We start from the raw sequence: 22,290 nt of genomic DNA, 5'->3' as shown, positions 1-22,290 counted from the left end.
TGTGTTTGGACAGAGAATAACAAAAAAAATGACAGAAGGGCAAGAATGCAAATATCTTGATAACTTTACCCAGCCTGGTATCTTTCAAAGGCTCCGCATTGCACAGTAAGCTTAGCTCTGACTCTGGCATGGAAATTCCTGCTGTATTGTGGTTTGCCTCGGAAAGGCTCGGCTTGGGTTACTAATAAAAACTTTAAGGCAGGAAGCAGGTTTCTCACCAACCTTGAAGTGAAGAGTTCCAGCATCTTGCAGATAGTTGAGTAAATGTTGGAATTTCAAAGTCCTCCAGAAAAGAGCATTCAGACCACATCTCTTCTCTTGCTGCTGAAAGCAATTTGGGTTCAAACCATGACTGGCTTGGGTTGGAGTCATACAAACGGGGTTGAAGTCCACTTTCTGTTTTGTATTGGTGCTGTGACCTTGGGCATAGATTCTCTCTGCCTCAATTTCCTGTCTGAAAAGTGGGGATAACAGCAGTACCTACCTCATGGGCTAGTTGAGAGGATTAAGTTTTAAAGCAGTTCTGTGCTTAGTCATATGGTCAGTATGCTCAGTGGTCATGTGCTCAATGGTCAATATTCAAAAACTGTTAGCTGTCATCAGCAGCAGCATCATTATCTTTCTCATCATCACCACCATCATTATCATTGTCCTCCTCATCATTACATCACAGTCACTATCATCATCAGCAGCAGCCTCCCCATCCCCATCACCATCATCGTCATCATCACCATTCTCACCACCACCACCATCATCATCATCACTGTCATCATCATCATCACCATCCCCACCACCACCACCACCACCATCATCATCATTGCCATCCTCCCCATCACCATCATCATCACCATCCCCACTAACACCGTCATCATCACCATCCTCACCACCAGCACCACCACCACCACCATCACCGTCATCATCACCATCCACCCCGTCACCATCACCATCATCATCATCACCACCATCCTCACCACCACCACCACCACCACCACCACCACCATCCTCTCTATCACCATCACCGTCACCATCATCATCCACCCCATCACCACCACCACCATCACCATCACCATATCATCATCCTCACCATCACTATGATCACCATCACCATCTTCATCATTGTCCCCATCGTCATCCCATCAACATCAACGTCATCACCATAACAACCACCATCACACCATCAAAAACACCTTCATCATCACCATCATCATAAGGTTTTTTCAGTAGAGTCAACAGTGATTCCTGATCATCACAGATGGTCTGCACCTGTGCATCCAGATATCTCAGCCTAGAGTACAGGAGCCTCTCCAGACTGACCTTTGCCTATTTCTGCAGCCTCATGTGTCTCTGCTTCCTCACTCACAATCTGCGCTCCAGCCATAGGAAATAATCTGTAGTTTTCAGCACAAACCATGTTAATTTATGACACCATGTTTTAGTCATCCTGTTCCCTTGCCTGGTCAATTCTGTCCTGGTTTCTTTGCTTGTCTAACTCATGTTCATCTTCTCAGATGTGATATAAGCATCAACTCCTCCAGATAGCCTTACCACACCCTTTCCCTCACTCTCTGAAACCTAGGTTCCGTACCCTTCCTTTAAGCTCACAGAGAATCCAGTGAAGAGCTCTGTGTTTAGCTTTCATACCAAATACTGTGCTGAGGGACTTCCCTGGTGGCTCAGTGGTTAAGAATTCTCTTGCCAATGCAGCGGACACGGGTTTGATGCCTGGTCCCGGAAGATCCCACATGCCGCAGAGCAACTAAGCCCGTGCGCCACAACTACTGATCTTGTGCTCTAGAGCCCGCGAGCCACAGCTACTGAGCCTACGCGCCAGAACTACTGAAGCCCACGTGCCTAGAGCCTGTGCTCCACAACAAGAGAAGCCATCGCAATGAAAAGCCCACGCAACTGCAACGAAGAGTACCCCCCACTTGCTGCAAATAGAGAAAGCCCGTGCACAGCAACAAAGACCAAACGCAGCCAAAAAATAATAATAATAATAAAATAAATTTATTTTTAAAATGCTGTGCTTACATATTTAGCAGACACGTTGGTGTTCCATTTTCCTGATCAAAGAATTGGGCAGTTGGACCCGACCTGAGGTCACAGTGCTGACAGTTGACAGGTTTCGTGTGGTTGGCTGAGTGCTTTACAATTGTTGAATTCAACCATTCATTCAGGAAGCATTTATTGAGCATATACTATGTGCTAGCCCTGTTCTGGGCACTAGGGATACATCAGAGGACAAGACAGACAAAGACCCCTGTCCTTGTGGAGCTCACATTCTAAGGAAGGAGACATCCAATAAAATAAGCATCATAATAAGAATTATCTGGTGTTCTAGAAGATGATCTGGGTAATGGAAAAATAGAGGAGGTGGAGCAGGGTCAGAAGCAGGAGTGGGGGCGTGGGGCATGCAGGAGAGGCACATTGAAGGATCAGTGGGCTCCACAAGGGTGAGGTTTGAACAAAGGCTGAAGGAAACGAGGGACGGAGCCACGTGGACAGCTGTGGAGAGAGTGGAGCAGGCAGAGAGAACAGCCAGTGCAGGGGTCCGGAGGCAGAGCCAGCCGAGCTCATTCAGGGAACAGCCAGGAGACCTGTGTGCCTGGAGGAGAATCAGCAAAGGGAGAGTCGGGGCGGCAGAGCGTCTGTCCTCAGTACTCAACATCAAGAGATGTTACCTGAGTCCAGATGTGCAGCTTCTCTCTTGGCAGAAGCTCTGGCCATACTAAGCACATGTTCTCATGCAACGTTGGTCAGGGCAGAGCACAGCCTGCCCACCTGAGATGGGCGTCCGCCGTCCAGTGAGCCACAGACCCTGCCCCATCCACGTGTCTCATCTCCACACCCTGCGGGCCCCTGTGGGCAGCTGAGGCCGTGGCGCTGGGCGGTAGCCTCTGGCAAGGACGCCCAAACCCGCCACCAACTCCCTGCCCTCAGCCCTGCCTTGACTGTCCTCCTTTCCGTCTGCCCTGATCTGTGCCTGTTCCGTGTAAGCCCAGTGAAGACTTCTGCTGGCAATACTCTGAAAAGGAAGGAAGCCCACATAGATGAAAGGGAGTTTTCATTCCTGATTCTGCAAAGGAGACTCTTCCTTTGGAAAGAATGAATGGACTTCTTGAAATGTGTGCACATGCCTGTGGGGAGGGTTGCCGGGAGACCTGGGAAGCATTGCTCTTGCGCTGTCACACTTGTCTCCCGTCCTGACAGCAGGGCTTCAGGGGGATTTTATTTACTTTTTCAAAAATGAACTTATTAACCAAACCCCAAACCGTGTCTTGATCATACCACCTCACACCCAGTAGGATGGCTACTATGAAAAAAAAAAACCCAAAAAACAGAAAATAACAAGTGTTGGTGAAGACGTGGAGAAATTGGAACCCTGTACACAGTTGGTGGGGATGTAAAATGGTGCAGCCGCCATGGAAAATAGTATGGCGGTTCCTCAAAAACTAGAACATAGAATCACCACGTGATCCAGCAATTCCACTTTTGGGTATCTACCCCCAAAGCATTGCAAGCAGGGACTCAAACAGATATTTGCACACCATGTTCTTAGCATCATTATTCACAACAGCCACAAATGTGGAAGCCACCCAAATGTCGAGTGACAGATGAATAGATAAACAGAACGTGTGTATCCGTACAAGGGTATATCACGCAGCCTTGTAAAGGTAGGACATTCTGACACCTGCTATAACATGTACGACTCTTGAAGACATTATGCTGAGTGAGATAAGCTAGTCACAAAGGGACAAATGCTGTAAGATTCCCCTTATATGAGGTCCCTAGAGTATTCACATTCATGGAAACACTAGGGCTACTTTCTACGAAAGTAGAAAGGTGGTTGCCAGGGGCTGGGTTGAGGGGGAATGGGGAGTTAGTGTTTAATGGGGACAGTTTCAGTTTGGGATGATGAAAAAGATCTGAAGAGGGTGGTGGTGATGATGGGACAGCAATTGTGCACGCAATTAATGCCATTGATCTCTACACTTAAAAATGGTTAAAATGGTAAAGATTGTGTTGTACGTGCTTACCACAATAAAAAAATTAAAATGAAATTTTTAAAAATCAAAAAATATTGAGAGATATAGGTATCTCTTTATAATATATATCTATACACATCTATATCTTTGTATCTGTATCTATATCTATCTATATGTATATAGACAGAGAGAGAGAGAAGCATGTAGTAGAGAGGTGGGTTGCTGGGTTCACATCTTGCCTCTGCCACCTAGTAGCTGTGTGACCTGAGCCAAGTTAATGAACTTGGTCCCCTCTGCGAGGAGGCGGGATTAACCCAGTGCCCCGTCCTGCAGCCATTGTTGTGAGGGTCACTGGAGCATGTGTGTGCCCGGCCCCCAGGGAGCCCCTGTAAGGCTCACGTGGACATCAGCCCAGCTACAGAAACCTGTCCCCAGACCCTCCCTTTAGTGGATATTGAGGAGAAATGGCAGTTATCACCCCCACTCCCTTGAGAAACTGACAACCAAGCGAAATAAATGAGGTCCTCAGGGACTCTGGAAGCACTCTCAGAGTGGACCCTGTGCGAGAGGGATCTGGGGCGGGAGGAAGAGAGAGGAGAGAGAGACAGTGACCCCAGTTGTGCTGACCTCCGAGAACACCGTCAGCCACGGGCTTCATCTGGGCACCGTGAGAGGCTTCAAGTAACATAGTTACAGGGTTTATGCCAGTGAGCAGGTATATTAACATATACTCACTTCCTTTAGCATTTGAGTCCCTGCGAGAGAATCATCTTCAGGTGGAAATGGTTCCAAAGACCTTTGGATGCCAACTACAGAAGGACTAGGGGTGGAGCTAAGGGGGAGCGTTCTCATGTTCTGTTGGTCTCAGCTTTGAGAGCAATGCCCTGGCTGGGAATACACTCACCTGGGCCGGACGGCTAGTGCCGGCTCCAGGGGACGTTTCCCCAGTCCAGCCTCAACACTGGCTCTATCACAATTGCAGGACACACCTCAGCAACAACCCGCAGGGAAATTTGAAAAGACAGGGTTTATTACTCACAGATCCTCGTGGGTACACAGCATGTCCGGGGCCACACAGTGAGGTCACGGGGACGGGGTGGAGGGAGAGAGAGAGAACAGTCTTGAGGTTCTGCCTTTATTGAGGTCAAGGATGGGGTGTCTAGGGTTGCTCTGGGCCGCTCTTTACTAGCGAATTTAAAACATAAGAGCAGGAATTATGGTGCAGGTAGGGAAAATCAAGGCCACTCAAGTGGTCGCTTATCTGGGTCACCCAGGATTTCTGAAAAGGGAACTTCCAGGGTGGGGTCACCTGTCTCCTCATCTAGCTGTGTAGCTGGCGATGTGTTTGCTAAGGTGGATGCCTTTGGAATGGATGCCGAATGGGGGCATCCATTAGGGGATCAAAGCCTAATGTCGGGCACTTATATTACAGCCAGGAAAGCTCATGGCCAGGCACATACACTACTGTCCCCACTAGACTTTGGGAAGACAGTTGTGTCTGAGAGCGTCCAGCTTGATTTCATACTGCGTTTCGTTGCTTCCACAGTCTTCCTTAACCCCCTTCCCTCTTGTTTTAATTTGGGCTGTCGTAGAAGCAGACCCTGAGACAAGCATTAGAATTCAGTGGTCAGGGACTTCCCTGGTGGTCCAGTGGCTAAGACTCCGTGCTCCCAATGCAGGGTACCCAGGTTCAATCTCTGGTCAGGGAACTAGATCCCACATGCTGCAACTAAGAGTTTGCATGCTGCAACTAACACCTGGTACAGCCAAATAAATATTAAAAAAAAAAAAAAGAATTCAGGGGTCACTTGGAATGCAGGAAGTAAGACAGAGAAGGGACAGTTGCTAATAAAAGGTGAGTGACGGAGCTTACAACACTATGGGCACCTTAAGCTTAATTCACCTGTGGGAACCCAGGCAGACAGTGTGGAGGGACCCCACCCAGGGGGCGAGGGAGCTGGGACTGATGCACCAACTCCCATGGGTCAAGTCTTCAAGGAAATTGAGGCAGATTCTGACCATTGAAAGGCAGTAGAGTTCTCTAAATTAATAACACCTGAATAATATGGCAGGCCCAGGGGGCACTCCTAGCCATCTGCTACCTTCCTCTTCCCTGCAGCCCTCACCCCCAGATCCTCCTGGTCAGAACCCAAGTCTGGCTTGAGGCTGTATTTCTCTCTGTAGTCACCAGGGAAGTGAGCACTTTCAGAACGATGGCCGTGGTGGTAGCAGAGACAGAGAATGGGCATGTGAGTCAGTCCTGGGGCCACTGGACACCAAGCTTGTCAGGGGGGAGAATGATTTTTAAAGAAATAACTCTTTTACCAAGCTTAATCATATATGATCACTTGAAGCTATGAAAAAGGCAGAGAAGGAAAGGAGGTAGATTTTTTTGGTTATTATTCTAACCGTGTTCCCCGGGAGATTTAGAACAATTTCCACCAAGGCCAGAGTTCTATAGATCTTCCCTGGAAATTGCTTCTCCAGTACCACCTTCACTGAAATTAAAGACAGAGCAACACGAGTGCAGATGATGTAGTACCAGGAAATTGTCTGTGAAAATCCCTGACTGTAGATGCCACATAAAACAGCGGGGTTAATGTCATGCTGTTGCGATACATTTGCCCTCACAGTATGGAAGTCCTTGTGTGTATCGACATTTCAGCTAGAGCCTGTTCACCTCCATTAAGCCACAGGCCATGACCATTTCCTGTTACCTTAGGTATTTTTCGGTTTAACCGTTGTCACCAAAGTTCTCTAGTTTTATTAGTCCCAATCAACCTTTAAAATTGCCTGATGAGATAGAATTTATCTTTCAAGATTCCAATTCAGTATCCACTTTCTCTGTGAAGCCTTCTCTGACCTCCTTCTCCCGTGCCCAGCAGAATGAATCTTCTCTGCCCTATATTGGTTAGGGAGGCACATGACTGCAAGTACAGAAACCCCAACTAATGGTGACTGAGGCAAATAGGGGATTCATTTTCTCACAGAGTAAGAAGTACGGAGGGAAGTGGTTTCTGGCATTAGATCAGCTGGTGAATGGCGTTCTCAGGGCTCTGCTCCTCTTAACATGTTGGTGTGTATTGTCATGCTTATTGTATCATGGTCACATAATGGCTGCTGGCATTCCAGACATCACATCCGCGTTCAAGGCAGGAAGAAAGGGTGACTTTAGTTGAATCTGTCCCTTATTCTCATTGCCCAAGATTGTGTTACATGAGCATGGCTAGTACCAGGGAGGCTAGAAAAGCTGAATATATTGTCATTCAAAGCAACAAGAAAGTTTGATTTCTTGGAAGTTACTTCTCGTTATTATTGTTTGCACTCTGGCTCTTTTTATCACCTTGGCTGTAGCTGTTACCTGTTGCCACAATAATGCTGTGTAACAAATGGCCTCAGAACCTCAGTGACATACAACAATAAACATTTATTTAGCTCATGGGTGTCTGGGGTTCAGCAGAACTGGGTTGAGCTTGGCCAGGCTCAGCGGGGCTCACCCATGTCTGAGGCCGAGCTGCTCGCCAGCTGACCTCTGACAGCCTCAGCTGGGAGAGTGCGGATGGCTGGCAGCAGCTGCCGTGCCAGTTGTGCTATTCGGCCACTTCCCTTGACAGCTTCCGAAGGTGACACCAGCTACTCTGTGAGCACCCCCCGTCTTGGAACCCATTCACTCCAGGTGAGTGGGGCCCTCGTTCTATGCAAGCTTGGAACGGGGTAGAGAGGAAGGTGTGAAGGACACAGATGCTGCCCTTCAAGAGAAGGGAGGCAGATACATAAACCTGAAACAGGGCCCGTGGTCGTGGCAGCACGTGGTCGATGTCAAAGTACAGATGCCCTGTTAGGTTCCTGGGGAGGAGAAGCCCCTGTGGTCTGACACTTGAGCTGAAGCTCACACAGGTGCCCCTCTCCTCTCCAGACACCGTCACTCATCTTTAGAACATGGCCCGCATTGGCCTGCCCTGGTTGCTGTAGCCGGGCTGCAGTTTCCACGTGGACCAGTTTTCATGTGGGCGGCCCCAGGGTACTGGGCCAGCTCAGCCATTTTTGAGACTTCCAATCTGTCTTGTGTTTTGTAGCGCACCTTGTAAAAATAATAACATTAAAGAACATCATCTAACAACTCCCCATCTGGAAGTTTATCCTAGAAATGCAAAAGGATATATGTTTAAAGATTTTTATTGCAACACTGGTTGTGGTCCATTCATTTATAAAGGAAAATAGGGATTCACTCAAAATACAGAGGTAGCGAGGGTTTACCCATATTCATGCTGATCACATTTATACTTGTATGTAAATGGTATATTTATGGACGTAGAGAATGGACTTGAGGACATGGGGAGGGGGAAGGGTAAGCTGGGACGAAGTGAGAGAGTGGCATGGACATATATACACTACCAAATGTAAAATAGATAGCTAGTGGGAAGCAGCCGCATAGCACAGGGAGATCAGCTCAGTGCTTTGTGACCACCTAGAGGGGTGGGATAGGGAGGGTGGGAGGGAGACGCAAGAGGGAGGGGATATGGGGGTATATGTATATGTATAGCTGATTCACTTAGTTATAAAGCAGAAACTAACACACCGTTGTAAAGCAATTATACTCCAATAAAGATGTTAAAAATAAATAAATAAATAAGGACATCAGTGACTCCGAAACGGCAGCCCCCAAAAGTGGATGGCTAGGATTCTGAAACCGTCCCTCCCTCTGTGTGGTTGGAGAAGACAGCTTGTTAGTAGGTGAGCTGAAAATAGAGAGTGGAAATGGGGTAGCAAATCAGAAACGACCTCTGCAGTGGGCAGCAGCCGGGCCCCATGGGAAGGCCTGGAGAGGGTGCTTGGATGAGTTACGATGCTCTCTGAGGTGCCTGGGAGACGGGTCCGTAACGCCCTGCCTCCCATGGGAATTAGAAGAACTGAGTGAGAGAGTCCTTGAGAAGGACCGGAGCAAGCCTAAGTTTCTGGCCCCACGAAGAGTGGCAAATATTATTAATAGTGATGGTATTATTATATCCTTTGGAAATATAGGAATGGTCAAATTAATCCCCAAATGCCTCATTCTCTAAACTACGTGGACCAGTGGTATTGATAGCAACATCGATATCACACTTCCAGTAGGCCCTCTGCCTCTTCAAGTTTGACTTTGTCCATTTGTTTTGTTCCTTGATGCTGTTTTGGTTTTGTGTTTTTATTAGTAGTAGACCTTTTTAAGAGCAGTTTTAGGTTCCCAGCATAACTGAACAGCGGATACAGAGTTCCCACATCCCTCCGCCCCCAACACACACGCAGCACCCCCATCAGTATCTTGTTCTGTTTCGTTTGTTCTTCCGGTGGGAACCCGATTTCCAGTGGGTAACATGGTTAGAAGAGAGTTTCCTGTAAGCAAAGTGGCATGCTGCCCTCAGATACCAGGAGGTGCTCTGCAGCTGGAAAGGAGCCCCATGGCCTGGCAGGACCCTGGGTGTCAGAGGAGCTTTGTCCCAGGGTGTCTGAGGGTTGGCGTCCCCACCTCACGCTGCCTTGTGCACGGCACTAACTTGGCTTTCGACGGCCATCACCCTTGAAAGCACAGAGAGCCTGGCAGATCTGTTCATTTCTGGTCCTAATCCAGGTGTTGACGTTGCCATGCGTTAGCTGGAGCTTCTTGCCTCGAGACAGGATCAACACATAATATTGGAACGTGGTCTTGGAGAGAGAGTTCATGGACTTGTAAGCGGCTTTGGGGGTTTTAGCCTGTTGAGTATGTCAGCTACGGACAGCTTGTCTAATTCTTGGTTAATCCACAGATGTGTGTAACTCTGGATTCCAATGACTGCATTGGGCTGTCCCTTCAAATATAATGATAAAGCCTGCATAATATGGGATCGGCCACATCATACGGCAAAAGAGGGTTTGAGTCCATTGCAACTTGGGAACGTATATTCTGACTCACCCACAGAGCTATAAAATACAGCACTAATTTTTTTTAAATTGACATTTCCACTCCCCCCACTGAAAAAACACCCCACAGGCAAAAAACTCTGTACAGCTTATGAATAGACCAATCAGTAGGAAGTTCTTTTAAGGCTTCTGGGCATGGCTGGCTTTCCAGGGCTCACCAGAGATTAGAAAAGTGTAAGAAAGAGTCCTGACCTTTCAAATCTCCCACCACCTACAAAACTCACATAAGAAACACAAATTCAAGGTGGACAAATCAGAAAATATGGATAGGAATTATAAAGTACAGATAGAGTTACACCAACCAAGGGAAAAACTATTTTGATTTATGGTCTTACAAACTCTTATATGCAAATATCAATATATAAGTGTGTGTATGTGTATGCACTCATATACATAGATAATTTAACAAAAAAGAGGTTGTACACAATGTTTTATAGCATTTTTTATTTAACAAGGGATCGTAAATGCCTTTCCTTGTCACTAAATATGAATTTACATAATCCCTGTTAACAGTATTTCCTTGAATGATGAATCATTACTTCTGTAACCCATCCCCTATGGTATATTTTGTTAGGCTTTGATAATTTATTATAATCAGCATTTTGGAATGAATATCCCTGTTGCATATGTTCCTGTGCTCTTGTCTGATACTTCCACAGAATCAAGTGTTAAGATGCACTTTAGAATCTTACAATCTGGTTTAAAAGACCAAGCACATAGATGTGAAAAAGAGAACCAGTTCATAAAGGGGGAGGAGTGTCTAAATGAGTACAACAGCTAAGAGTCAGAGGCCAGAAAGATCGTCTCATGCTTGAGTTGCTCCAGAAGGCTTCTAGAAGGACAGCTGCAAGTGACAGAAATGCAAATCAGCTTAAGTATCAAAGGCACATTATCAGCTCATGAAATTGGAGAGTCCACATTGGTTTCAGGCTGAGCTGGGCCCAGAGTCCACATGGTGTCACTGGGCACGTGTGTGTGTGTGTGTGTGTGTACACATGTGTGTATCCACCTGTCTTACCACTTGGTTCGGCTCCTTGCTGTGTGAGCTCACTCTCAGGCCGGCTCTCTAGGGCAGCTGCAGACTCAGGTGGTGCTTTTATCTCCAAGGGGAGAGGCCCCCTTTCCCAGCTTCTCTGTTGACCCCTGCCCGGCCCCTTGCAGACCCCTTGCCCACCCACCACTGCCTGATGGAGAATGGCGTGTTCCAGTGCCCATACCCTGTGGTGGGGCGGGTGGAGTATGTGATAGAGGCCCTTCCTGCAGAGCAGTTAGCCAAAGGAAAAGATGCTGGGAGGTCAAAATACGAGAGAGGAGTGACTCCTGAGGACGCTGGAACTTGAAGGATGAGCAGCCACGCCCATTAGAGGTTTGGGGCTGCAAGTAACAGGGAAACTCCAAATCAAATGGGCCTGTTTGCCGGTGTGTTATGCTATGAAGTCCAGAGGCAGGGGGTGGCTCAGGGATCATGTGATCAATGGCTCAGTGACGTCATTACATTGACTCAGGGTCAACTTCATCTCAAGTCAGAGTTCTCTCAATTTGTTGGCCAATGGCAGTCAGGACTCCCAGCTTCCTGGTCCACAGCTGGAGGGTGTGGACCCACTCTCTGTGGCAAGGACTGTAAAGCCTTTCCTGCCATCTGATTGGCCCAGCCAAGATCATGTGCCCACCCCTGAACCAATAGCCATCCCTGCGGAATACTGCACCCTGATTGGCTCATCAGGGTGATCTACTCCTGGAGGAAAGGGTGGAGCCACCTTCCACATGGGAGCAAAACTGGGGTCCTATTAGGAAGGAGTGGAGGATGGATGCTGAGTGGTCAACCAACAATGGACTGCAAATAAGATCTCATTAATTAGAGAGGAGACATAGAGTTGGTTACGGTAGAGAAGTGATTTGTGGCCCAAAGGTAGAATTCCAAGGAATGCCTTGGTTACGGTTGACCAAGGGTATGGAAGCAAGACTGCAGGGGCTGTCCTGCAGGGAACAGGAGCGTGAACAAGCTCAGTAGGAAGTATTCATCTATTTGTTCCTTCATTGCACATAAATTTATTGAGCACCTACTATGCATCAGGCCCTGTGCTGAGTGCTGGGGATCAATGAGATAAAGTTCATACCCTCATGGACTTTTAGAGGGGGAAAGAGACAACAAACAAATTAATCAAACATAAAATAGGTCAAGAAAAACAAAGCAGAATAAGGGGGGTGAAGAGAAAGGGAAGGGAGGGGAGTCCAAGGCCCCTTGCTTTGATTGACATTAACCCAGGGACCTGAAGGACATGGAGGACGGAGCCAAGTTGATGTGGGGGAACGTGTTCTGGGCAGAGGGAACAGCACGTGTAAAGGCCCTGGGGCAGGCATCCGTGGTGTGTTTGGGGACCTAGGAGGTGGACAAGGTGGGAGGGTGGGAGGTGGCAGGCATTGCAACGACTTTTACATGGTGTCATGACTCTGACTTTAACCCCTTCCCTCCTCTCTTCCAGGCCATGTACATGTTCTATGCGCTGGCGATAGTGTGTGATGACTTCTTTGTCCCCTCCTTGGAAAAGATCTGTGAGGTATGTGTCTGAGCCCCGGTACTGCTCCATCCTCCCCCACTGAGGTCCTGGGGAGCCCTCCATGCAGCTGGGGTGGGAAGGCCAGGCACCAGCATGCTTCAGAGCCATGGGCAGTATTAGTGCAAACACATCTCCAATCTGCTTAGAGTTTCAGTGTGCAGATCCACAGTTGGGCTTTAACCCTCACGGCCAGTGGTCCCTGCCCCATTGGGCGTAACTCAAGGTGCTGCCTGTGTTCTGCTCTTGCTTTCTAAGCCTGGCTCTTCCTTTCTCCACTCCTCACTGCCCTTTCCTTCTGCCACTGCCGTAACCCTCCCTCATGATTCGATTCGTGGGGTCCTCACAGAGTGAGAAGTCTTCAGCCATACCTCCACTGCCCTTCCTCTCTGTGTATGTGCAGAGACGCTCCAGGCAGAGGCCTGAAAGGCAAGGCGATGAAAGAACTGGCCACAGAGACCAGGAAATCAGCCCGGTGAACGCCAGGCTGAACACCAAGTTACACCCCTTTCATCTGAAAACACTTAGCATATCTAGAACTCTTTCATTCTCTTGCTTCTTTCATCTCTTTTTCTGGTTTGAAATGTAGTTTGCTTTATCTGGAAGCGTTCTGTTTTATTTTATTTTTAATTCAGAATCCCCTTTGCAGAAGGGGTCTCTTCCCCAGATGCACTTCCTGTCCATCCAGAGCACCTGCTCCTTCACGTAGCCTTCAGCCTGGGCTGACCCTCCCTTTCTTCCCTCCCTTCCCCCCAGTGTCCGATTCACTGGGTCTTGGGGGACAGTGGGGAACAGAAGTAGCATTTCTATTAAGTTCCCAGGTGATGTGGAGACTGCTGGTCTGGAAGACACGCTTCGAGAACTGCTAGCTGAAGCAGTTTCTTCCACGTTCTGAAGTCTGTTAGTTTTGTGTACTTAAAGCAATAAAAGAGAGTCATGCCACAGCCACCGTGGAGAGGCCCCGGGAGTGGAGGTGGGAAGTGGGAAAGGAAAATCGGTGATCTGGTCTCTGAGATGGACGCAGGCCAGCGTGGAAGCCTTTTGTCCAAAGTGATTGAACGTGAGCACAGGGTCGCCTGATGGAGAAGAGGAGAAAGCACGGAAGCACCTGTAATCGGGCTCAGCTGTGACCTCTGAAATCCACCATTTGGTAGTTTACTCCTCATGCGAAGCGAACTACGCTCTGTCCCACACGTTTTTTTAATAGCAATGTTAAGACCTCGTGCTGGAAATGTACATACAATTGTCAGAACGCATTCTCCTCATTGAGGAGACCCATAGCACCTGTGAGCACAGCCCTTGGGGAGGAATCAGGGTGAAACACAGCGTCGCGGGGCCGTGGGACGCGGGGCAGCTCCAGAGTGAGACACAGGGGCAGGTGAAGCGCTGGAGCTGGAGATGCAGAGGGAAAAGGAGGTGAGAGAGTGGCTGGGCCTTGGGATCGGGGAAGGGCTTGTGCAGGGGCAGGATGGGAGCAGCGGTCTCAGTGGCAACATCTTACAGGGACGGATATTTAAGCCGAGAAGAGTCTGAGCCGGTGAACCAAGCCTGGAGAACCCGGGGCGGGACTCAGCGTGCCTGCGTGTGGGGAGCCCTGAGGACGCCAGGCTGGGGCATCAGGAAGGAGCTGGGAAAGCTTCTGAGGGCTGTTCCGATAGATGGAAAGGGTCCTGAGGCAGGAAGACCCCCCAGCGGGTGACTCTGAGCACCCAGTGCCAGGTGGCCAGGGCCAAAGTGAAAGAGGGGTGAAAGGGGCGGGGAGGTGAAGGAGGAAGAAGCAAAGTGAGTGAACGAAGGAGTGAGAGGAACAGGAGATCAGCCCGGCTGTGGAGTCTACGGCTAATGCCCGAGCTGGAGCGGACGCAGCAGGGAGAGGACAAACCAGCCACGGAGTGTGAGCGCTGTTAGGGTACCTGCCCGGTGAGACGGGATGCCTGGCACCGCTCACAGCCACACCTTTCACCTTGAGGTATCAGCACCTCCATCTTAGGGTCTCCTCAGAACCACATGCAACGTTTAGCTTTTCAGTCAAGATCGAGGGAACCCAGGTTTCCAGGTCAAAAGGCTCAGTAGGGCTCTGGCGGCAGCTTCTTGATGGTCATTCGAGCTGGTGGCCTTGGCCGAGGCCATGCTGCCCCTCCATGGCTGAGCAAGGAAGTGCAGCTGCGGTGCCGCTGGGAAGAGGGACCAGGGACTCTTAGCTGGGATGCCCGGAGGGAGCTGGCTCTTTCCTGACAGCCAGCAGCTTCCTTTCTGCATCAGGACTGGATGCAGAAAAGCTCCCCACACTACCCAGCCTCAGTGTCACGTGTCTTCTTGCAGATCACCTTTCGGATCAACAGACCGGGTAACCTGGACAGTTCATTGTGTAGCTTATTTTGGCGGGGCTCATCATCTCTTTGTACTCATTCTCACCACCCCCCATATTCCCCCTACCCCGGGATTCAAGACTGCATTGCGAATGGGGGTGGGTTTCAGGAGGGTGACCCTCCCCACTCCCAAAAGCCTCCATAGCCTCCTAGACTCAAGGCTTTAAAACTGCTTACCAGGAGCCTGATGTAGCCCAAATCGTCAGCATAGTAATGAAAAAAATCAGAATGTTTTATGTAAAAATGTGTATTTGGGGGTCTCTTTAAGTAGGGATATTTTGCAGCACAGAGGGCACTGAGCTTTTAAAAAGGAGGTGGGGCTTCCCTGGTGGCGCAGTGGTTGAGAGTCCGCCTGCCGATGCAGGGGACACGGGTTCATGCCCTGGTCCGGGAGGATCCCACATGCCGCGGAGCGGCTGGGCCCGTGAGCCATGGCCGCTGAGCCTGCGCGTCCGGAGCCTGTGCTCCACAACAGGAGGGGCCACGGCATTGGGAGGCCCGCGTACCGCAAAAAAAAAAAAAAAAAAAAAAAAAGGAGGTGAAGTCCCGCTTGCCTCACATGGCCCGTGCCCATCCCCCCGTTATCTGTGCAGCCCCGGGGGCATTTGACTTAGGATCCCTGGATCTTGTCAGAGCCTTTAACTGGAGGGAACATGTAGCCCCCTCCCTGATACTGCCCCAGAGAGGAGGTGTGGCCCAGAGCGGGGGGGGGGGGGGGGGGGGGCGGAGAGGCTGAGCTGGGGAAGAAGGGGAGGCTGAGGGTGGACTGAGCTTGGGACCCGGGGAGTCACAGTCACCTCGGTTCCAGGAAAATCCCGACTCACCTGTGCTTTTGCTCCTCTGCAGCGCCTGCACCTCAGCGAGGATGTGGCTGGGGCCACGTTCATGGCAGCAGGCAGTTCAGCTCCAGAGCTGTTCACATCGGTCATAGGTAGGTGCCCACCTGGGGAACGTCTCAGCCCTGCTCTCCCTGAAGGACAGGGCCTCTGGAAACGAGGACCCTGAGACCCCAAGGGGCAGAACACCAGCCTCCCACCCGCTGGGGTTGCTGTTATTATTTTATTAAAGTGATGCTTTTGCTTTGCATCAATGGGTTCCAGAACCAGTACCAATGGTTCTGTGGGACAGAGGGCCCAACAGACATTAGCAAGCTCTCTCCAACCCCCTGCTGTTTCCTGTAGATCCTGAGAACAGTCTAACGCTTACAGAAGCTCCCCTGCACCCGCCTTGGGTGCAGCCCCTCCAGGAGGCAGCTGATGTTGGTCTGTGTTTCAGGCGTCTTCATCACCAAGGGTGACGTGGGAGTGGGGACCATCGTGGGCTCCGCCGTGTTCAACATCCTGTGCATCATCGGCGTGTGCGGGCTCTTCGCCGGGCAGGTAAGACTGGCGGCAGAACGTGGCATGGGGAGGGGGAGGGGCAGCGCGGAGGTGAGGCGGGGGCCTGTCTCCCTGGAGCGCACCCACGTGTGGGCCAGAGGCCTTGGGCAGGGCGACGTGGGGTCTCACACCCCAGGAGGCTGGCCCAGCCGGGACTGGAAACCCAGGCACCATGATTTGGTCTCCGTGACGATGGGTCGTGGAGTGCGCAGATCCATGTGAATAAGTAACCAGCCTGCGAATCTGAACGGGTCACACTCATTTTGATGTGTTACTGAACTGAACTAGAATGATGTAAAAATAGTCTTAGGAATGGAAATAGAGTAAATGAGAGAGAGAGAGAGAGAGAGAGAGAGAGCGGAAACGACAGATTTTCTTTTTCTGCTAAAAACAGTTTGCGCTTGTCACAGTTTGGGGCGAGTTCTCTCTTTTTCGACAACGATCAAGCATTTGACTTCTGTGTCCACTTTAGCTTACTTTGGGGGTCATGAGGGGCTTTGCGTGCCTGCCTTGTAACTACAGAGACTATTCCACTGCCAGGTGTTGTGGGGCCTGTGTCCATCTGGTGTCTGTCTTGGAAAGTCTTGGGAAGACACCCGAAGTCACCAAAGTAATGAGGCTGCTGGGCACCCGCAGCATTGCAGTGGGTAGCTGGGGGTCTGCAGCCACCCTGGCCAGCTCTGATGCCCTAGTTTCTTTGTAGGGAGATTATTCAGAAACACAGTCCTGAGCTCTCTGCCCAAACAGCCAGGACTCTGTATCTTCCAGGAAAAGCGAGTTCTAGTCACTAGCCCACGAGGGTCCCCGACATGGAGTACTGAGGCACCGGGTGACCCCACCAGCCTCCTGGCTGTGGAGGGAGGATGCAGGGTCCTGCTAGAAGCAGCTGATTGGTTTGCAGGGCTAAGGAAGCTCCTGCAAACCTTCTCCCACATCCTTTTCCAGCCCCTCCGTCGTGTGGTCAGCTGGCCAGGGGCACCCAGCTCAACCCAACCCTCAGGCAGACTCCAGAGTCTATAATGCCGGCTGGGCCCCGGCACCACTGCCCTCCACATCACCTGCTTTTCACTCCTGTCTGTCTTCCTTATGCTGACTGATTTGTCTGGGTTGCCTGGTGGGTTCGATGCTTCTGGGCAGCAAGGCAGAGCGACACCTTGATCTCGTCAGGGGTCAGCTCCAGAGCCCACAGTTGGACGCTTACTTCTGAGGGGAAGCTGCTGGGCAGCTGGGTCCACACGCGGTGACTGAGTTCCACCGAACTTGCAAGACTGAACATTTTCTTTCTTCATCCTTTCAGTCGGTTATCTCTTATCTTAGATTTTGTGGACCCACGATGTGGCGTTTTTTTTAGATCTCCTATAAATGTGGTTAGTATCGCAAAAAATGAGTGTCCGTCTTTGCCTTCGGGGCCATCTGTACTTTCTGATTCTCACCTGTGAGGGCCGCCCTCTCATTGCCTCCCAGAGATGAAGCCACGTTCTGCAGAGCCTGTGGCTGTCAGCGCTGTCTTAATTAGCATCGTCACCATTAGCAGTATGAGTATTAGTGCTGTCACTAGTTCATTAGTCATTGGTACCTGAAGCCTGATGCAAAGTCAGACCCAAAGGGGGAGAAGTAACGTAAAGAAAAGAAACAACTGGCTGGAAAGTGCCGAGTAAATACCATGCAACTAATTACATAGGAGATGGGTTGAATGCATTTGTGTTTTATAAGTTACTAGCAATGAGGGTAATCACTGGCTTGGTTAGAACAGAAAAGACACATTGCTTCTTGAACTTTAGCAAGTGCTGGTATCAGTCAGTTCACCCCCCCACCACCCCGGGAAGGTCTTTGCCAAGCTCATCTCACGTGATTGTGGAGAGAAACACCAACCACCACGATGGTGTTAGGAGCAGCCCATGGGATGATTCTGGGGGCCGGCCCTCCCTTCTGACTTTCCTTGTCCTGTGTCCACTCAGAGAGCTCCAAGGCCACCCAGCTCTCTTTTTCAGACCTTTGTAGAACCCGGAAGTCTTCGCAGAGGGAGAAAAATGATGTTTTGGGAAGAACATGAGGCTGGGGATCAGACTGGCCTGGGTTTGAATTCTGACTCTGCCATTTGCTGACTGTGGAGCCTTGGAGAAGTTACTTTACTTCTCTAAGCCTCAGTTTTCTTGTCTATAAGATGGGTACAAGGGCATCTACCTCCTAGCATCGCTGTAAGGATGAAACATAACATGTTCAGCATCAAGCAACACCTGGCCCACATGGTAAACGCTCAATAAAACTTAGACACCATGATCAGCTCTGAGAAGAATAAGGTTCCCTGGGGTCCCTGCCACTAGATTCCACCCTAGGTCCCTGCGGTAATTTGACCCAGCCGTTGACAGAACTTTTTAATGAAATAGTGGAACAGCCACAGGGTGCCTGGTGAGGAGGGACAGGAAAGTCAGGGAGAAGGTCTTCTAAATGAGAATCAAGAGGAGGACGGGTTGGTAGGACAATGAGCTCAGAGGACTGGTCCTTGCCTCTGTGTTTTCTGATCAGTGGGAGGAAAACAAAAATCTGTGAGACACAGGCACTGCCTTACCTATCGAGAATCCTTCCCGGGCAGTGACGTTGGTGCAGAGGAACGTTAGTTACAGCGAACGATGGATACGGGGAATTGAGCTGATTAATCAATCTGGTCGTGGGTCTCGCTTAGCAGTGTTATTTACATTGCTCCGCACTTTCATTTGCTGGGAGAATTACCAGTGGGTGCCCGTGGGCCTCTCTCTAATGTATCCCGGCATGAAGGGCTGCTTGTGACCAAGTCTGCTACCCATCTGAAATTAAAGTAATAAAGCATAAGGTTTGAGTTCCTGTCTCAATTAGGGTTTTGATGAATTCGATGGAATTAAATGTCTGCTGTATTTGCAGTTTGCAAACATAACCAGTGCTTTGGTGTTCGCCTGAGGTACTTTGGGGAGTTTTACGGGACAGGAAGGAAATTGCTTCTTAGAAAGTGGCTTCTAGAGAAATGCTTGGCATCCCGCCAAGACGTTTACAGGGCTGTGGTCCTGCAAGGTTTCTTTATTTAAGAGCAAAAAATAATAACAAAGAGAGAACCCCAAGCTCTGGAGGCAACCTGCTAATGTATCTCAGGGATTGTATTGAAAGAATTTCATGCCAGTTTTGCAAAACAACGTACTTATGAATTTAAATCTACCATTCAGAGTGTATTACGCTTTAAAAGCATAACCACAGACAGACAGTAAACAGTTTAACTGAATCCCAGATACCGGACTTTCATATTCCGGTTATTACAGGCTGTCATGAGCCCCCTTGTCAGCTCTCCTGGATCCTAGAAACATGCCTGGTGTTCTTCGGTGAGGTCCACCTAAGTTTGGCTGGGTTTACCTTTCTTCAACTAACACCCTGTCCGTGCCGGCCCCTTTATACAAACTCAGGCAGCACCTGGAGGTGGTGCCTCTGAATGGAAACCTGCCTTGGATTGGGTTTCCCCAGAAGAGAATCTAAGCCACAAGTTCAAGTTCAAGTAGTTTAGCTAAAAGGTGATCCCAGGACAGTCCAGCCAGGAAGTTGGGAGTGAGATAAGGAGGAAAATGCAGCCGAGGAAAGTGTGTTCCCAGCAAGTCCCCAGTGTGGGCAACTGGTTTGACTGCTTCTGGGGGGACTGAGAGACGGTGTAGAACACGACCTCCAAGTTATCTCACCCAAGGGGGAGGGAGCAGGGGTGTTTACCCACCAGCCTCCCCCATCATTGCCTAAGGACTGCCTTTGAGGGATGTGAATTCTCCAATGTTCCAATTTTCTGGGCATAGGCAGGATGGACTTTGGGGTCCAGAGAAAACCCCTAAGCAAAGAGACATGTGAGGCTGGCTGTTGGAAGGACCTGAAATGGTACAGGTGGGGAGATATGAGTGAGGTCCATAAAGCATGGCTATAAACTCAAACCTCAGCCTTCAAACATAAGCCATCCAGTGGGTCTCATCTCCAGCTCCCTGGGAGAAGACAAGCCTCAGTGCCAGGCTGCCTCCCACGAGCTCAGGGCCAGGATGGCTCGCACACAGGGAAAGCCCTTCATGTTCAAAGTAACAGCTGCCGTTCTAGGTACTTTTGCTTCCACTTGGGATGCAGTAGACCTGAGCTCCCATGGGAGCACAAAGAGAAATCTGGAGAATGTAAAAATCCTCCTTATATATGGATATCAAGGAACAGTGGAGACAAGAAAGTCTTGATGAACTGATTTCCAGAGAGAGGAGCCCATTGTACGTGAGCTCTGGTGGGTCTGGATGCAGGCGGGCGGCAGGACCCGGAACTTCACTGGGTGGAGACAGGTCAGCTGAGCCTCAGCAAGGGTGGAGAGAGGTGGGATGCCCTGGAGTCTGAAAGATGATCCAGGACGATAATTCTTTGATCCACCCGCCCCAGGTCTGTTGAGGAAAAAAAACACGGAAGTGAAGGCAGGGCCCACGACAAACAGAAAGAAATCATTCCATCTGCCCCATCTCCCACCTTCTCCTGAGACCTGAAATTGAGGCACCCAAAGGGAATTGGGCATTTGGAATGCCAGACCAAACCCTGATAAGAACTGAGACTGGCCCTTCCTTAGGGCCATTGGGCTGCCATTGGGCTGAGGCGAGGTGAGCTGACATTTGAACCCAGGCTGACATGTGAATAATCACCTCCTCCCTTTAGTCAGCAGAGGAGAGAAGAGCTGGAAATTTCCAGAGGGAAGAGAACCAGTATTATTCTTCAGTTCTCACTCTTCCATACATAATTTCCAGGATGCAACAGTAAATTACAGGACCTGTGAAGAGGCAGGAACAAACTTATAACCAGGGGGAAACAGCAGCAGAAGTAAACCACAGATGATCCAGATACAAGAATTGGCAGAAAAGAATTTAAACTGTCTACCGTCTATCTTAAATAGGGAAAGGTGGGAAGAATTAGTGAGGATGGGTGATTTCAGCAGAGAAATGGAAAAAATAAGAAAAACCAGATAGATGCTATATATGTTAAAAAATAATAAGTTACTATTTATTGAGTTTCACCAAACTGCAGGTACCACACTAGATGCTTTATAAATATTTATAGAAATACACCCCCTGACTTTTAAGATAGTACTGTCCTCATTTACAGACAGGGAATTGAGTATCTGGGGGCAGAGGGCTACCATGAAGTAGTTCAGCCTGGATTTGAGCCCACATCTGCTGACTATAAAATCCATTCTCTTTCCACATGGGAAGCTTATGACTTAAAAACCTCCAGATGTTATTATTGGGTTCTTATAATTATCCCTTAGCTCATATGTGTTCCTTAGAAATGTTGAGTGTAGGAGCTCGGGACAAAGCGAAGAATAGATATGTCAGCACGATAGTGGTGACCCAAGCTGGGTGATGGAAGCACTCGGCCCAACAAGTGCTCAGGGAGAAGCTCCTCTTGTAATCAGATGGCATCGTCCTCTGCTGGGCTTACACTTCCACCAAACAGATGAGGGATTCAGGCTAAGAAACACAGTGAGAGGTCCACAGACCACCCCAGTTACCTGTACCCCTTGGTTCCTGGCTTATTGTTCCCCAGACAAAACCCAACAACAAACACATCACCTATCAAGTTCCAGTTCTGAGAAGCATCCAGTTTCCCCAAGAGACCAGGGACTGAGGACAGGCGAGGCTGAAGACCTCACCCTGCTAGTTGCCAAATCTAAAAATAGGAGCTGGAGGCCTGCCACCGCCACTAGCGTGGGGGGAAAGGCACAAGGAAGAGAACGAGTGATCTGTGGAGAAAGGAAGGGGACAGGTGCGGGTGGAGGCCTCACCTGGGAGGCAGGATGCTATAATATTCGATCCGGTGAGGAGCCGGAGAGGAGAATTTGTGGTGCAGAAGTAGACCAAGGCCAGGGTCAGGTCCAGCTGGTGCAGTCACTGGATTCTCCCACATTCCAGGAAAAGGGAGTTTCTCCCAGTGTCATCTGCAGGCCGCCTGCCTCAGGAGGACCTTGTTGAAAGCAGGATCCCCTGCCCTAGTCCAGACCAACTGAATCAGGAGAGCAGCTGTACCTGCTTGAACCCCATCTACAGGC

At 49.6% G+C, this 22,290-nt stretch overlaps 1 protein-coding gene across 4 annotated transcripts in view; it reads left to right on the top strand.

The window, feature by feature from the left end:
* Positions 1 to 22,290, top strand: part of SLC24A3 (solute carrier family 24 member 3) — a 463,737-nt gene that overhangs the window by 317,515 nt on the left and 123,932 nt on the right. For all 4 annotated transcript variants that reach the window (XM_079944036.1, XM_079944035.1, XM_079944034.1 and 1 more), the window contains 3 exons: positions 12,404 to 12,478; positions 15,691 to 15,775; positions 16,120 to 16,223. In XM_079944036.1, coding sequence (XP_079800162.1) covers positions 12,404 to 12,478; positions 15,691 to 15,775; positions 16,120 to 16,223 — 264 coding nt within the window. The remainder of the gene's footprint in view (positions 1 to 12,403; positions 12,479 to 15,690; positions 15,776 to 16,119; positions 16,224 to 22,290) is intronic.

The sequence above is a fragment of the Stenella coeruleoalba genome, assembly GCF_951394435.1.
Source record: "Stenella coeruleoalba genome assembly, chromosome: 15".
NCBI lineage: Eukaryota > Metazoa > Chordata > Mammalia > Artiodactyla > Delphinidae > Stenella > Stenella coeruleoalba.
This window is presented reverse-complemented; position numbering and strand designations above follow the sequence as displayed.